The sequence below is a fragment of the Pholcus phalangioides genome, unplaced genomic scaffold, assembly GCF_987345545.1.
Source record: "Pholcus phalangioides strain wild (caught in Gottingen) unplaced genomic scaffold, Ppha-v1.0 ptg000015l_1, whole genome shotgun sequence".
NCBI classification, from domain to species: domain Eukaryota; kingdom Metazoa; phylum Arthropoda; class Arachnida; order Araneae; family Pholcidae; genus Pholcus; species Pholcus phalangioides.
The window spans coordinates 76,036,644-76,052,914 of NW_028301608.1; the positions used below are offsets into that span (position 1 = coordinate 76,036,644).

General features: G+C 33.9%; 1 protein-coding gene across 6 annotated transcripts in view; it reads left to right on the forward strand.

The window, feature by feature from the left end:
• The window catches only part of BORCS7 (BLOC-1 related complex subunit 7), a 70,744-nt gene that overhangs the window by 31,110 nt on the left and 23,363 nt on the right, over positions 1-16,271 (forward strand). For 4 of the 6 annotated variants that reach the window (XM_089244326.1, XM_089244329.1, XM_089244330.1 and 1 more), the window contains 2 exons: positions 2,975-3,018; positions 9,456-9,536. In XM_089244326.1, the coding sequence (XP_089100452.1) occupies positions 2,975-3,018; positions 9,456-9,536 (125 nt within the window). The remainder of the gene's footprint in view (positions 1-2,974; positions 3,019-9,455; positions 9,537-16,271) is intronic. The other 2 variants (XM_089244327.1, XM_089244331.1) reach the window with 1 other exon arrangement.

A 16,271-nucleotide genomic window follows, 5' to 3' on the forward strand; every position in this document is an offset into this window, starting at 1 on the left:
CTTCTATTAGTGGTCTCAGTAGGTAAAGAACTTATTTCTGATGTTCTTCCCTAGATTCGAACCCCTTGGACCTTGACCATAACTTTCATCATTGAAGACGAGTATCTTACCACTGCACCACTCAGGCAAATTAATTACACTGGCATTGAACACTAAAATTTAAACATACTTTTTTTAAAGGGATGGACAACGCAATAAAACCATCTGGTCCACCTTGACTTATTTATATCAGACCTTTTATAATTTATACATTTTGAACTATGATTTTGGAAGTGGTATCGAAAGAGCATCATATTCTTATAAAACATAAATATCTTCATAATTTGCTGTGTGTATTGTTGAAGAGTTGACAGACTGGACTGTGGAAGACTCCCAAAAAAGAATGTAATATATATATTGTGAGGAGAACAGAAGTAGTTGCTAAGACCCTATTTTGGCTAAAAAAATTTTTTTGCAACCAAGTCATTTCTGTCATTTTGCTTTGGCTTGAGTCAATCTTGCAGGATACTGAAATAGTGTGCTATGAAAAAAAAAATTAATTTTAAAATTTTTTATTATGCTATGATTATGTTGTCTAAATGGGGATACCCTCCTCCATCCTACTTTTTCTAATTTTTTGAGTGGGATCTTGCGAATGAGAAAAGGTCACAGAAAAGTCACCAAATTTTGCTTTTGGTATTTGGTAGACATCCTGTGGTAAGTTTATCAAAATTTGTAAATAAAATAATTTGACCAATTGTTCAAATCATTGTTTGTGTACTCGGTTCCATTTAGCATAGAATTTTCCTTGAAAAATATATGAACAGAGGAATGGAAAAAGGGAGTCTTTCTCTCTCTGCAAAAAACCAAGTTCTATATTATGAATCCTGATAAGGAAGGTACGTTTTTCTCCTCTCCTACAAAGAGGCATTCAAAAGTAGGCGGAACAAAAATTTTAACAATGTTTGTTTTAATGTTTCAAGGTTGCTTCCAGGGAGGCGATGAGGAATATTTCATTTGCAAAGGGGGCGGTTTGGAAAAATAAGTTTGGGAAACACTGCTATATATAGCGCATCAACCACAATCCAGAATTTCAGAAAAGGACGCATAAACATTTGGTTCACACATCCCACGGGACATGTTCTTTCTTAGTTAAAGGGGGGAAAAAAACAGGGAAAAACCTCCCCCAGCTTTCTACCATCTATTATGATTAAAGGGTGACCTTGAAAATTAGTTTTACTACTTTGAAGTACAAATGAAGAATTTTATTATACAGGTACAGTATTGATATAATCGCAGGTTGTTGAAGTAACGAAGATCTAGTTGCGTCCCTGAGAATGAGGGCTGTGTATCAAATTTTCCAATTTTGGGGAGTTTTTTCTTTTTTTTCTGTGGATCACATACCATAAATAATGGTACTTTCTCTGCTATCTACCAGCATCCAAAGATAACTTTTATATACTGTGTAAATTTGCTTCATTTCTACAAGATTGCGAATGTGTATTTTTTGAAAAAGAATTTTTTGGAACGGGCGTCAAAATTTTAAAATATTTTGAGATCGTTGGGGGGAAAATCAAATCTGTAAAACTCCATCTTGAATGTCCACAATTATCTCATCTAGCCGCTATATGCAGTGGTCACCATTTTGCATAGTTCAAAAAGAATTTTTAATTAACAATTAGAAAAAAAAATTTCAATATTTTAATGTTCTACAAAAATATTTGAAAATACACGGGCAGAGAGAGAGAGGCGAGTGGTTAGGGAACTAGCTTCTCACTGTGCAGGTCTGGGTTCGAATCCCGGTCCAGGCATGGATGTGTACTAACACTAACAAAGTTCCCTGGTAACAAATACGTGAGGATTACGTTATTATTATTATTTATACAGTATTTAAAATTTTTGATTTTATTGGGGGGGGGGGCATGAGGCCGCATATGATGCCCTCAGATTTTGTCTTTGCTAAAGATCCAGGTTTGGAACCCGCTATTGCGCTTCCAGTGGTAATCGGCTGAATAGAATTTTCTAAGATTTTTCATTTTTGAGTCAGGTGAACTATCCCTTTGAAACAAAAACTCTGTTGCCACGTTGATCGCACAAATCTACAACACAATTGTGGACCATCAGGGTTCCTTTTTCTTTCCTGATGAAAAATCATTCCACCAGGAAATCGCTTAACAAGGTAATAATCACCAAAGCAACCCCCAATCTTGCACATGTAAACTGAACTTTAGTAGACAATGAGAGCAAAAGAACCTAGTTATAAGCTGTTAAATTATTTTTTTTTTTCAATGCACTTTTGGATTGAACATGTTTTTATAAATGAATTATTTATTTGATTCACAGAGATAGCAGTGAATGATAGGGGAGGGGAGACCATACAGTGTTTTGTTTCTTATTCTTGTTTTCAGTTAACAACTCCATTGCAATGGAGTTGTTAACTGAAAACAAGAATAAGAAACAAAACCTGCAAAAGTATGGGTGTCTGCAGCCACCCACACCTCAACACAATTACAACTACATAGCACATTTCCTTACAGTTTACTGGCTATATTGAATTGTTCGTTAACAGTAATTTTTCATGATATAATTATATTGTATTTATTAATTTCATATAACATTTGTATTTCTACTTTTGATTAGTTCCTAATTTTTTTTCTCTCATCACATCCTTCATGATTTGGAACTGATGATGGACTATGTATATCAGTTTCATTCCCTCATATTCTTTATTTTAACGAATACAGTGGATTTTGCTCGAGAAGTCTTATTTTTAGAGACTCGATTTTATTTGCCTCGTAAAAAGATTGTAATACAATTTTATTGTAAGGCCCTGATGACGACATCTTAAGCAGGATCCGCTACAGTAAGACCATAAATATAATCCTGTAAGACATGTTATTACCTTTATCAATAATATTGTGGTGATTTTCAAGTGTTATCTGTTTGGTCACAGCATTTTCAAATTGTTATTTATTTTTTATTATACCTCCTTCAGAACCTTAAGCGCATACAGCTTCTGACCAGTCACTTGCAGTTACAGTAAGTGAATCCATTTTATAACCATTTCATTCAACTGAATTTTAGAGAAAAATTATTTATAATTACAAGATTATTCTAATTTTTTCAAACATTATTTATTCATTTAACTCTACTGGAATTTTCATCCCTCTGAGAATTGCAGGAGCGGTCAAAATGATTGCTATTCAAAAATACATGATACATATTAATATGGATTTATTTTTGCTATTGTAATAAGTCTTAAAAATTTGCTGTGGATTCTCAGGGCCACTGGGAGGTCTTCAGGGTGAACATGAACAGATGTCATGTTTTTTGGACACAGGGTTGTAAAAGCCACGGTTGTTTATTTAAAGAAACCCAGCTAGAGCAGATTTTTTAATAAAACCTGAGTTTCTCAGATAGAAAACCCAGGTTTTTATGGCAAAATGGAGAAAATTTTGAATTTTTTTTCCACAAGTTTAAAATATCAAATTTAAATATTGTATGTACACCCTTTATATTAGGTTGGGGGAAAAGAAATCCATTATTTTTACATGAACTTCAAGACTTTATTTAACATATTTCGGATTACCAATTTTGGTCAAATATGCACCGTTTTGTTCTATAATTTGTTGCCATTTTAATGGTAGCTTCATAATGCCTCTCTCATAGAAGTCTTGGCCCTTATTAGTGAGAAACTCTAGTAATTGTTGATGATACCAATTTCTTTTCACTAAGGAAGTTTTGCAATGCAAGAAAAACATAGTAATCGGTTGGTACCAGGTCCATACTATATGGTGGATGCATCAAAACATTCCAACCAAGCTCCCGGAGTTTCTGGCAAGTCGCTATAGATGTGCTGGCTGGATGAGATGCCTGGCGTTGTCCTGATGGAACACAACACCTCTCCTGTTGGCCAATTCTGGCCGTTTCTGGTCAGTCGCTAGCCTCAAACGGCTGAGTATGTTGTAACTACTGTCAACAACTGGACCGTTTGAAGCTAGCGATTTAAATCACTTTAGAGCTGCATAAATAATTTTATTCAATTACAACAGATAATTTTTCATAACTGAAAAAAATAGATTTAAATCAGTGATTTAAAAAAATCAGTTGATTTAAATCACTACAACCCTGGGTGCAGGTAGTTTAACACAGTACCGTATTCAGACTTGCCAACTCTCCGGATTTAGGCAGGAGACTCTGGATTTTTCATCCTTCCTCCTGCTCTCCGGATTTGTTAAAATTTCTCCAGATTTTGGCAGAAAATTAGATTTTACGCGAACTTTCACATTGTTGTGACATCAATAATTGCCGTCATCGTTAGGAAAAACACCCACAGAGGACAGCCGGGATCATTTCCATCAAGCAACTGGAAGAAAAAGTCTTGGTGACCACATTTAAGCAACTGGCAAAGATGAGACTTTGTTTACGTAGCGTTTATCGGCAATCATTTATCAAGGGTAAGCCCTTGGTTGCCGAAATTCCTGTATAATCGTTATTGCATTCCATTAACAGCCATGCAGTAAACACAAGCTTTTTCATCAGCAGCTTTGTATTTTGAATTTTTTTAATTGTTTCCTCTGATTAAATATGTCGTCAGAAAGAAAATATAAAACTTTATATTTAGCTTTATACAGCTTAAAGCCTTTAAGAGTTCATATACCGAAGATTATCAATCACTGATAGCATCCACGAAAGGAAATACTTATGTTTTATGAACAATATGTAGATATAGATATGATTTCTCTCTATTCTGTATGGAAAGACTAATATGGAATTATATTCTGCTCGGGGGCAATGCTGATCCTGCCTTGGGAGGGAAGGAATGGAACTTTTTTTCTGAGTTGATTTTTAAAAAAATTTGTGAATTTTTTTTTTAATCAAGTCTATGAATGCCAGGGAGGGGGTACCCCTCCCCCCAGGAGAATCTCCGGATTTCTGGATTCCAAAAGTGGGCACGTCTGCGTATTTCTTGGAATAATCGCCACATGAACGTATGCGTCGCTGTATTGGAAAAAAACCAATATATGACATTTTGTTTATGAACTTAACATAAGGTCCCACATCCGCCGCACATTTCTGATATAAAATTTATTAAATGCTTATTTTTAATTTTGGAAATACTTGCTAAATGCTCAGTAATGCTTGTCAAATGCTTGCAAATTTTAAAAATGCTACTCGGTTAATTGACAGTTGAATATCATGTGATTCAATAGGCCAATCTCTTAGAAATTGTTTTTTGAAACGAAAATGAACATCGAGTTTCCAGAAACTGAAATAGTCCTTAGAGAACCAGTAAACAGAATGGCGTGACCTCGCCTACCATTCTGTACCACGATTTCTTTATATTGCAATTAGTGACCAAGCAGATGTTGTTCTGGATTGACCAGCTTCATCTTATTTTGATTCTCAAAAAAGTTTAAAAAAATCATATTGTAATCGAATTCATCCATTCGATTTATAGCACTTTGCACTATTTCTATCCCCTCCAGATGGTCAACCATAGCCCACTCTTGAAGACTCTCACCAAAGCCCCGGCCAGAGCCAATAAAAACATCTTTGTTGCAGAAGATTCTTTCTCATGTGGCAGGCATTGTTAAAATGGGGAATGTTCTGTCTTTTTACCTTCAAAGAGATCCAAAATTGAGCTATTGAAATGTTTTGTGGTCAGCTGGGAAGGGTGCAGCAGCTTCCAGTCACGAAAAGAACCCTTTTTTTCGTCCTGACCACTGTACCAACACCCTCCATAGATAACTCTCCGAAGAAGATAACCCCCTTCTTTAGTGAATGTTGGCTGAACTCTTGTCTTTTTTCCAACACCTTCAGTAATCTGAAATGAGTACTGCTTTGCTTTGCTGTATGCCTACTCACCCTCCCACCTCTACTTGTGATAATACTATATGGAAAGGCTGCACACTGTAAATAGGAAGGTTAGACAATCATATTTTTAATTCAACTGCTGTTTGTGTGGAAAAAAACACAAAAAATAAACAATATGGTTTAATAATTATATAAAAATAATGCATACGACACTTCCATACGTGTATGAAATGGGAATTTAAAAGAAATGTTTTTTTCTCCCCCTTCTCTCTATACTCCAAAATTTTCCACCCTGGGTTATAGCCCGCTTAGTCCCCCTGTAAATACACTACTGTCGATGCCTCTCTCAGTGAAGGAGATGTTTACTTTACATATAACATTTCATATGCAAGAAGTATTCAGGAGCTGTCTTGTTTTTCAATTTCTTTTTGGACAACATCATGTGTTTGAGCACTGCTCAATTTTGAACTCCCAGGAGCGTATCTTTCAAGATATCCCACGAGCTGATACCTCACTCACTTTGGATGAACAACTTTTCAAGACCTCTGAGACACAAATGCAACTTCCTCGATGAATTTCTCGACTGGATAGGTGCTTGTGCCATCAAACAGCTGTAGCAAGTCCTCAACATCTTTCAGATTCATCGAAAAGTTCATTGTGAAGTACTGGGAATCAGCAAAACAAGTTCTTGGAACTATTGGTTCATGGTCGTCGTTCTCTGGAAAGTATCCGATATATAGTGCAATGCTGCAGTCGATTTCTGAGTCTGAGTCGTTTCATATTGCGGTTCATTGAACTTGCTGTCATCATTCTGGAAAACGAAAACGCTGCTATGGTCATCCTTTTCATCATTGGAACTTTCATCATCGGGTTCTTGAAGTTTTCCATTTAAGGCACTCAAGTCCATTAGACCAGACATAATGTCGTTTGGTAGTTGTTCCTATCTTACATAACGGTCAAAGCATAATAAATTTGCTACAAGGAACTGATCAGTCACGCTCCATTCTTCAGCCATTAAGTTTAACTTTTTTATGTGATCATCTGAAAAACGCTGGAAGCAGAAATCACTAAAATTTCTGATACACTTGCGGTTGCCTCTATCACCTTCCGCCTTAAAGATAAGTTCATGTAATCTTTTTATGATCTTTGTGGACGCATTCTTAATGTTTATACTTATTTGGGTGATTTTCCCCAAAAGAATCATCATTTTGTTCATGTGAAACAGTTTTGAAAACACTCACCATGGAAACTCAAAAATCGTCGTCGTAGAAAAGCAATTCAACGTCAAGTCCTTTACTGCTCACTCCCGGTCAAATCTTTTTGCGAAAGTACGGGAAACCATCATTGCAAATTGAACGTCATTGGGCATATGAGAAGCCATATGCTTATAAAACAGTCACTATCTTCGTCTTCAGAATATTATCGTAGTATCAAAGTCTCTGGAATCATCAAAGGAGAAACCGCGTTTCACGAAATAGTCACTTTCATCGTCCTTAAAGTGCATAATCCTCATTCAATTCCGGACCGTGTCCCCAGTTTTGTAAGGTTGAAACAACGTTATATTTGACTCTTGAATACACATGATATATATTATGTACATAGAATTAGAGTCATTAAAATAATGTCTTTCACCTGCCATGTCATTATCCTCACTTCCCTTCTCTACCCCATGCGCACGCCCCCGCACACACACACCAAGAACGTAAGCCAGCTATACTCTGTTCGTTTTAACTTGGGTCCTGATGTAAATAAAAGCACGTGTACGATTCCCAAAATGATTGGTTGAAGAACATTTCACCTTTTCTTACTGTGCAACACCGCCATATAGTCCTTTGTCGTTTGCCCCTTATATCATAAAATACCTTGTAATTTTTATTTTTTTTTCAAATATTTATTCCATATTATTTCAAAGTTATGTGGAAGACGGAAAAAATATTTTTTAAGGATCGGTCAAAGCATTTTTGCTGCTGTGTCTTTAGGGTGGGTGTTGACAGGATACGCCTTTCTCACACAAACATTACCGTCCCCTTTTTAAACGGAAGTTTCATTTTATTATTATTACTCCTATTCGCAAACAGATGTGATATACACTTGTATACGCTTCTTCAAGAGTTCTTGCAAAAAAAAAAAGAAGAGTTTTCTTCTTTATCGTTTGATGACATAAATGAAATATGTGTGTCTATATTTTTTGCAGAGCCATTTGAAAATGCATTTCTTTGCAGCTGCTCTGGACTCCTATAAACAAAGTTTCTGTCAACAAGATTTTTTTTTTCACTCACATGCTTTGACGTACACTGAACGGGGTGGGGGGGTCACTTATCGTCCATGGTGAATATACGCATTTCAAAAGAATTCTCACTTCTGCTTGAGCAGCTTGTAGGAAGGAAGTAATATTAGTTTCGTCGAAGGCGAAAAGCCGAAGAAGTCTGAGGATTATCACGTCGACGTGAAGGTAACGTTTTGAAACTCTGGTTTGAAAGAGTAATGCTCATTTTTGATTCAGTTAGCCTCATTATGACAGACACTATAGATCTGGTGAGAAAGCCTGGCCTGGGGGCCCATTAAAGATCCCAGTCCAGGGGCTCCTGCTGCTGGATGTTGGGGTCATGGCTCGCAACCTACGCACGGATAAAAAATTGAAATTGTCTTGACAAAAAACAAGATATCAACAACAGGTTGAAGTAAAGAAACGAAATAATGTGGATGACTCTCTCGTCAAATTGAAACTTCTACAGCCCGTGGATTATTGTGAAATATTTAATTATACAGACCCGCAAGAAAAATAAAAAGCGCCAACACAAAGGTAAGTTGCTCATAATTTGTTTCACGTTATAATTGGTAGCATATCCGGCCCAGGAAAATCATACGGCGTAAATTAGCTCAGAAATAAAATTGTAAAATTCTGAAGAAAAAAAAGTTATAAGAAAAAAATGAGGATTTTTTTCTCACTATCTGCCGTAAAATAATAACTTGCACAAGCTTTTGTAACAACCATGGCCCCACATCCCCCCCCCCCCCCCCAGGATGTGACCTTTTGCGGGTCCTCGGAACCAACCTTTCAACAGCCCTTCTATATATATCATAAAGTTTTAGCGTAAAAAAATAAAAAAAATGACAAGAATTGTCGCAGGCAATGTCCGGGCTGGAGCCCTGTCATCCCAACTCTTGAGGAGTGTGCCATGATAACGACAGAATACCTTATCGAATTTTTTTTTTTGGGAGATATATATACCTCTTTCTATTTTAATTAGTATTATCAACAGTTTTTATTTCAACAAAATTTGGAGAACAGTGAAAAAAAAAATCCAGGAAAATTCTTCATAACGAATTTACAATCTCGCGTTTGAGGAAAAAACGCACGTGTTCGGAACACGCAATGAAGGGGGCGGGTAAAATTAGAACCAATAGAGATAAAGGATGCGGAGTGATATCAAAAATTGGTACAGCGGTTTATTTACATCAGGACCCAAGTTAGTGCGAACAGAGTATAGCTTCAGTAATGTGCCGTCATTTTTCTCACATGCGATTATATATACGATCATAATATTTTGCATTTAGATGCAATATTATGATCGTAAAGTGGTTAAAATGTTCGTTTAAATACGTACAACTTATATTTTGTTCGATACAAGAATTATCAGTGCATTGGTATTTTCCAGAAAACTAGTGAAAAGGCCGCAAATGCCCAGGGCCAACTGCAATGTTGAGAATGAAAATCTTTTTAATCTGTTATGCATCAGGTAATTTTTGAGAAGGTGTCACAAAAATAAAATTATAAAATTTTATATTTTATTTGATTAAAAAAGCCCTATTATTCATATTTTATGACTTACCTACACTCATGCTCATTTACACAGAATAAAATTTCCAAAACTTGGGAGTATGTATAATTAATAACCTCTCATCTGTTCTTTTACGTAGAATAAAACATCATTTTTTAGTTTTAATTCAATCATCTTTGATTGGTAATTTAGTAATTAATTGGAATTGAATGATTCAACTATCGAATCAATCCATAATAAAAAGTGTGCTTGATAATGATGATTTTCAACATTTCAGTAAAATTTAGAGAAACATGAGTCACAGAGTTAGTAACACTCCCACTTGTCCTACAAAAATGTTTTAATTTTGTCCTACTTTTCTTAATTTTTTTTAATCAAATTGTTAACAAAATGCATGTAAATGTTTTTAAATGAAGAATGAATCACCTATAAAAAGAAATTATTTTTTATTGCATTATGATTATATTGTCTTTGTGGTGGGGGGGGGGGTACTGGTACTTCCCACCCCAATCTTACTTTTTCTAATTGTCTGAGTGGGAGCCATGGAGTCATTAAGAGTTGAAAATAATATTGATTTCTTTCATTTTTATAGCTAAATGATACAAATATTGTAGGGTGCGATTAATGATTTTACCAAATCAAAAATTGTGTCGTCCTTTCCTATAATTTGGGGATGGTGTATATGGGCCATTTGGATTATTAATTTTTCTATTGCTTGTTTTAGGATTCAAAACTTGATTTTGTGTCAATGTTTTGAATAGTCATTAAAAACTTCTGTCTGGGTAGAAAAACATAATTTCCTTATTTACTACATTATGGTCTTTTATTATTCATTGTATGGCAATGAACATTCAGAATTAAGGTGCACATTTTGTGGTGAAACAATAGTTTGCATATAACAAAGCAGTTGGATACATAAGCGCCTATTCTAGGTTTTATGATTCTTATGCATAGTACAGTCGGCCCCCCCGTATTCGCGGTTTTTTCCTTTATTGGAATTTTTCTCTAAAATACTCAGCAATCGTCGTTCACGTGTTTTATTTACAGAATTTGAGTTGTGCTTGTTTAGGATGGCTCATTTTTCTAGTGCTACTGATAATGCTTTGAAAAGGTAAATCAAAATGAAAACTTGGCAAGAAAAATTTGATATATTGACTGCTTGACGAAGTCAATACCTTCTGTGGTCTGCCATTACGGAATGAACGAATGTTCGGTGAGTTATATCAAGAAAATGGAATCTGAAATTCGTTCAGTCGTAGCTGTAGCCGCACCTGTGGCAGTCAAAACTTTGCAGCACCTATGGGATCCATGTGTTTCACGTACAGAAAATGCTGTTTTTTGTGGGTACAAGACTGACACAAAAAAGTATTTCAATTGATTGTAATATTATAACAGAAAATGCGAAAAATTTTACTATTCCTTTAGGAAAGGGCTGGTGAAACGTCTATTTCATCAGAATCTTATGCAAGTAATGTCTTATGTTTCATAGGTTTAAGAAACGATTCGGATTGCGCAATGTAAAAAGCAGTGGCGATTAAGCCTCTTCCGACCAGGAGGCAGCTAGAAAATTTAGAAAAATTTGTAGAAAACTATTAAAGAGAAGGGTTATGCACCTCACCAGGTGTTTAATGCTGACAAAACTACACTATTTTGGAAGAAAAGGCCGCAAAGAAGTTAAGCAACAGGAAGAAAGTGAGCTCCTGGTTTTAAGGCAAGTAGAGATAGACTTACTATGTTGTTTTGCACAAATGCGAATGGGTACATGATAAAGCCCACCATCATTTTCAAATCTGCGAATTCGCGAGCGTTGAAGGGAAGGATAAGCCAAAGCTCCCAGTATTTTGGACGAACAACAAAAAGGCTTGGACTATGAAAACACTTTTCCTGGATTAGTTTAAACGGTTTTTTGTTTCGGAAGTCAGGAGGTACCTTGGTAGTGAATGCATGCTATTCAAAGTTCTTTTGATATTGGGTTAATCGAGGATGAGTTAATGCAGCTAACTGGTACTGAAACTGAAGCAGTACCAGATAAAGAAGATCGAGATAAAGAAGTAGAAGACAAGTTCACCACAAGTAACATAGTGAAAGGGATTCGCAAGCTGAAATCAGCAATAGATTATTTTCATAACATAAATCCCTCTATTTTACGTTCTTCACATGTAGAAAAATTAGTAGAGGAAGCCTTGCCAACATACTCCGACATACTTAATGATATGAAGAAGACATGGCAAACAGAAAAATGACAACAACAACAACATTCTTTCAGAAAACATCGCCAACAATCGCTGCATCCTCTTTTACATTCCATTCTACCTCTGCGTCACCCTGGTCTTTCTCATGATATTCAATAAACGAGATATACAATAAAAAACCTATGGTTTCTGTTATTCGCGGATTTCCGTATTCGCGGTCACTCTTGGGACGTAACCCCCGCGAATACGGGGGGGGGGGAGACTGTATAACATGATCCTATGGGTTCGCTAGAGTTGCGGGCAATGGGAGAAAAAACAATTCTGAAGAAAAGGGGGCAATGAAAAAGAAAATTTGGTCACTATAGTCTAGACCAGCAGTGTGCAGACCGTGGGTCATAGCTTCCCCCCCCCCCAGAGGGTCGTGTCAATGTACTAGGGGGGGGGGTCGCGAGAGATTCTCCAAAATAAAAAATCCAAATAAGAAATTCATTTTTATTTAAAAATATGTCACAACTAAAGAATGCCTTTATTCAGCTAAGCTAATTACCATGTATCAGACAAAGCAATTTTATCAAATTCTACTTGTATAATAATCAATATATCTGCTCCGTCATGCCAGGATCATGAATGTGCAATGTCCTTGCTAAAAAAGAACATGGGAATTGAGGTTTGAATCAGGGTTGGGTTTTTGATGTCTAAAACTGGTTTTTGATATGACAAGTGTCAAGAACTGGTTTAAACTGCCAAAAATTTAAATGAATGCTTTTTGATAATGTTTTTAACACAATAGGTATATAACATGATGAAAAACTTACTTTTTTGTATATTACAATGTTTTATTTTTAAACATTAATTTATTACAATAATTAAAACAAAATATTAATTATAATTTGCAATTTTGAATTTTTCAACAAAAAGTCTAGCAAATATAAAATATAGTTTTGTAGTTCATTTTATCTAAGCTACAGATTACCTGTGTTCAATTTGCTAAGTGGAATAGAGCTGCTTATTCAAAATATGTATGATAGGGGCATCACAGAGTTAGGGTTTAGACTTCAGAACATAGGTGGAGATAGACTTGGAAGTCTGGAGGGCACGGCCATTATTGCTGGTGGGGGGGGGGGGGCACGATGATGATGTCAATTCTTATATACATATATACATTAGAACATTCGACTCCACCTTTGCCGCTGGGGGCAATGCCCCCCTCACGCTCACCCCCGTATCTCTGCCCATGCTTCAGAAACTATAAAACAGTAGAAACTTATTGTCAATGTTGTCAAATAGTTTTTTAACCTGATAGATATGCTAAATAAAAAATCACTTAATTTTATGTAGGTTAAAGGGTTTTATATTCAGAATTATAATTACTGAGAATATATTTTGATACTTCCAATTTTCTGATCTGCCCAAAATTTTATTCCATGTAAAAATTCTCTCACAGAATCTGTTAATACACTAATTAAACACATTTATTTTCCTCTAAAAATTTCTTAGAGCTCAGTGTGTATTAATTCACAGTTTGATTAAGGATAAGTTACAGGAGTTTCTTAAGCTTCATGTACAAGCTAGCATTACCAAATTAAATGACATTTTAGTTGTACAATTTAGTATTTTGATCGCTAGATATATTTCAATGTTATGCACAATAAGAGTATCGTTTTAATTATCAGTGATTATCTAGATAATTTAATAATAACAGAAATCATCATTACATATATGATGTAATAAACTTTTTTAAGCACTTATCTATTGTAAAAAGAATACAGCAGATGGTTTATATCAAAGCACATATATATAAGCAGTTGAAGATATTTTGAAATATCAAATCATTCCATAGTTTTTCCTTCAGTGTTTATGCTATGCTTTATTCGAATTGTATATTATATAAGAAAAAAACCAAATATATTTTTTGTTCAAAATAATTCTGTAGAGAGTAGAAAATTATTTTAGAATCATATTAAATATTTATTCTTTGTATAAGATAGTCACTTTAAACATTACATGCAATTAATGTGTGCATTTCCAATGAGAATTTTTATATTGAAAAGCAATATTTAAGGTTTTTGACGTGACAGTTTGAACCATCAAAAACTGCCATGTGGGTCATTCCATGTCAAATCACCCAGCCATGACCTCCATAGTCTCAGATTTCAATGATTTTTTTTTTATTTGTTGCAATTACCATCCTTATTAACCGTGTGAAATATTATTTGCATATCTCTACAAATTTTTGACAAAAAAAATGTTAAAATTTATTAAAAACTGATGCAGATGACTTTTCCGAGGCTCAATTTTTAAGCGGCATTATTTGAGAAAATAAATAATAACTTTTTCAATTTTCAATATATTCAAGTGAAATTTTCACTGAAGTGTTCACAAAAACATACAGAATATGAATAAAAATAATTGATACACTTACATTTGAAATTTACATGCAAAAAAATTATGTAAACTTTGTTTTTGTGGAATTTTTTGTTAGAAAAAATACAATTTTTCAAACGTATTTTTAGACCAGAGGCACAGCAGTTACCAAAACAACTTTTATTTTAAATTTCTCCTAAATATATGAAGTAAAATACTGGAGAAAAAAAATAAAGTTTTTTTGACTGTTAATATGTTTATTCTGGCTCGCAACACAAAATTCATAGAAATAAGACTGGATCGTTCAGATTTCAAATCATTCAACTAGATACTGAAATGCAACCCATCATCCCAGATTCCAATTATTATTTTTTATTTATTGCTTCTACCATGCTTGTTGACCATGCAAAGTTTCATGTACATATCTCTAAAACTTTCTGAGAAAAAAAATGTTTTCTAACCTCACGAATGACGTCTCTTAGGCTAACCCCATTCAAGCAATATTATTTGTGAAAATATATCATAACTTTGCAGATTTTCAATATATACAAATGAAATTTCCACTAAAATGCTCACAAAAAAATGCAGATTATGAATAGAAAAAATGTAAACCTTAGAGGGAAAAAGTCATTTAAATTTAATTTTTTTATTTTTTTTTATTTTTAACACAATTTTTTAAACACTTTTTTTTGGATGCACAACATGAATTTTCAATTTTATTTAAATTTAATCCTATTAATATATTAAGAAGATTAGAAAAGTAAACATTATTTTGACAGTTAATACATTTGAGTAACAAAACACAATTGTACTTATATGACTACATTAATTATATTTGTACATTTTGAATTAATATAATGATTCGTGCTTAGTAAAAAGAAATTTATATTATATTTTTCATGTATGCTTATACATTTATTACAGTATTCATTAAATTAAGTTTCATGAGTAGTTAATGCAATAATTCTTAACAATTAATAAATTTTAAAATTCTAGGATTAAATGAATTCATGAAATAATTAGAAATGCTAATGTAATGTGTCAAATGGGAGTTGGTGAAAAAAAAAGGTTTTGGGGGAATAAAATAATTTTTCAAATTAAACCTTCATGTTCAGATTCTTAGAAGTGTTCAAATTCCAAATAATTAATTTCACTTTTAATTGATCTATAAATATTTCTTATGATGCAACAAAGACAAACTTTTGCAATCTGATATATTTTTGCATAAAGAATTATTTTGTATTTGATAAATCCAGATAATATTAATCATATATATAGATTAATTTTTGAAGTTTTTTAACGTGATTAATTATAAAGTTATTTTACCACAACAGTGTTAAATTTTTTTTTAATTACTTTGATTTTTACAGCATATATTTTAATAAACATATATTTAATGTATATGATAAATATGAAATGGTTATACTTGTGTGAAAAAAATCTACATTATAATATTTAACACAAGCCTCTATATATTTTTCCCAAGAAATAATTTAAAATTGCTGATAAAAAGCCAGAATATGAGGCATTAAATCACAAAGAATGAAATTATCAGCTACAACCTAATTGTTGTAGCTTAGGCAGATGGAAGAGAGTAGAATTGAAAACCTAATGTATATAATGCCTGGTGGTGATATATAAGATGTGATGTTTCTTGTTGTGATGATGATTGTAAAAAATAATAATAGCTTCTGTGAAGATATGAACTATGGCACACTGCTCTCTTCCTTCAGAGGGCAGCTGGTGTCTTATTTAATTATAAGACTTTATCATCCCAGCAGGTGATGATAAAGTCACTGCTGCTGCTTCATTGTGAAAACTAAAACAAAAGTGTTAGAACTAAACTGCCCCCCCCCCAGATCAAATGATGCAAGTCTCAATTATGATCTTGCTGAAGACGGAGAATGTGCTCCATAAAGTAGCCTACTCCAACTCCAGCGTTAGCAAATTTTTCTTATAACTACACAATTTCCATTGGAGCTAAATATTTTATATCATCATTTTGGAATTCAAAGTAAAATGTCAGAAAAGACACTTGAAATTTATAGTGTTGGAAAAAAAACTGGATCTGTCTGTCATAAAAGTGTTATGCAAAAGTGTAAAATCTGTTACCCATTACATCATTGGACCCATCGGA